The sequence below is a fragment of the Saccostrea cucullata genome, unplaced genomic scaffold (assembly GCF_032062105.1).
Source record: "Saccostrea cucullata isolate Sc308-1 unplaced genomic scaffold, CSIRO_AGI_Scuc_v1 ctg12454, whole genome shotgun sequence".
Classification (NCBI taxonomy): Eukaryota; Metazoa; Mollusca; class Bivalvia; order Ostreida; family Ostreidae; genus Saccostrea; species Saccostrea cuccullata.
Window position 1 is genome coordinate 18,254 of NW_026925521.1, and position 1,747 is coordinate 20,000.

At 32.8% G+C, this 1,747-nt stretch overlaps 1 protein-coding gene across 1 annotated transcript; it reads left to right on the top strand.

Moving 5' to 3' along the window:
- The first annotated feature begins 447 nt into the window (after positions 1 to 447).
- LOC134269082 (uncharacterized) lies at positions 448 to 1,393 on the top strand. The gene is made up of 3 exons (XM_062751304.1): positions 448 to 595; positions 888 to 1,031; positions 1,289 to 1,393. Exons 1-3 carry the CDS (start codon positions 500 to 502, stop codon positions 1,391 to 1,393), a joined length of 345 nt encoding a protein of 114 aa, XP_062607288.1. The 5' UTR covers positions 448 to 499.
- The last annotated feature ends 354 nt before the right edge of the window (positions 1,394 to 1,747 follow it).

A 1,747-nucleotide genomic window follows, 5' to 3' on the forward strand; every position in this document is an offset into this window, starting at 1 on the left:
ATTTCATCTTTAGAGAGGTAACTATGAGAAAAATTGGATTATCATTTGTAGAATTAAACCCAAGTTCCTCTGAAGTAGAATAAAAATAATGAGCCCTAGAAACGTACCGAAATCGCAATACATTTGTAGATACGCTTATATTCTTCTACAGGGAATTGTTTACATTTAGTATGTCTTGAGATTTCTTCGTAAATAAATATGGGTTCAATATACTTTTATTTTTATCCAAATATATCTCTATAATTGATCGTTCTTCCAATGAGATTATTTATAAACTCCATGTACAAAGAAAGAAGACACCTGTACTGTGACCATGACATTTTTATTGTGTCCGCCATCTTCGTGTTTGCAGGGGACTGACATCTTTGCTTTCTTTCGACTGTTGCTGACAAGTCGTGCTTGAAACAAATTGTTAATCTATATAAAAACAATAAAACAGGCTAAATAGTGATGAAAATCTCACGCAAAATACGCCTTGTTTATTATTTCTGTTTTCACGATGGCTGTAGCCATATTTTTTCTTGTGTTTGGAATAGTGCAGGCTCAAACAAACAAAGATGTTCTAGATCTCTATCGATACAAATATCAAGGAAATGTAAGTATAGTAGAATGAAAACCCTTCTCAATCTTTAGATAACTGTTCATTTGATATACATTTTTGAAATTTCTTTCAGTTGGGGGAGGGGGGCTATTACGTAAAAAACTGCTTCAAATTTTGCACCTTTTCTGTATTTTCAAAAACTATTGATCCCATTTTGCTTTGAAAACGACGAATAATAAGTAATTCTTTGCATTCTATAGATTTTAGAATGTAGACGTTACATATGTTGGACAAAGATAAATCATTAATTCAGAAATTCTGTCATTTCTTTTTCATTTTTGGACAGGGAATGTTTTATGAAGCTACCCACGGAGGGACGTGTAGCTACGATCCTCCAAGCATGCCTCCCGTTGCTCAGAACATCGATAGGACGATAGCCATCAATGCTGGTCAGTTTTACAGAGGCTATGGCTGTGGCGTCTGCTACAGGGTATGTTTTGCAGGGCAACTGTATTTTTTTTTTTTAAGAAACCATGCTTTTACAAGAATTTGACTGTTCTGTGATCTTAGCTCGTCCATTTCGTGCTTTTTTTAAAAAAATAAAAACCATGCTTGATAAATATGTAAAAATCAAAACTTATTTTCAATTTTTTAATAAAAGATAAATTTTTACGGAATATGAAATCGAAAGTTCAATCAAACACAAATTGCAGTTTGGGAATTTTATTTCATAAATGAATATTGTAGGTTAACATGTCGGGTAAATATAATGGAGGCTTGCCGATCGATGGAACATTTACAGTTTTTGTAAAGGATTTTTGTCCAAACTGTATGCCTGGTAGGACATTTTAATTCAGATTTTTTTCTCGATTTTTTTAATATCTAAAGATTGTCTGCATGCAGTGTATCAGGTTTCTTTTTATTTAAGGGGTACCCGCATTACCTGAGAATGTTGATGGGTTGTTGGGGTTGGAAATGCAGGCAATACAATGTCCTGTAGGAAACTCAACACTCGAGTACAAATTTCAAGGGAGCAGTCCTTATTACATCAAGCTTCAAGTCAGAAATGCAAGGTTAGTTAAAATGTAACTCAAGGACGAAACAGTTACTACATGAAAGGATTTACAAATACGTTCCTTATACTTTAAATTGTTACAAATGATTTTTTTTTTAAATTTATTATCCTTGGTTTTCTTTATTTTAAAT

Coding starts and splice junctions, on each gene's coding strand:
- LOC134269082 (XM_062751304.1), top strand. CDS start 500: ATGGCTGTAGCCATATTTTTTCTTGTGTTTGGAATAGTGCAGGCTCAA. Junction 596..887: donor GATACAAATATCAAGGAAAT/GTAAGTATAGTA, acceptor ATTTTTGGACAG/GGAATGTTTTATGAAGCTAC. Junction 1,032..1,288: donor GCTGTGGCGTCTGCTACAGG/GTATGTTTTGCA, acceptor TGAATATTGTAG/GTTAACATGTCGGGTAAATA.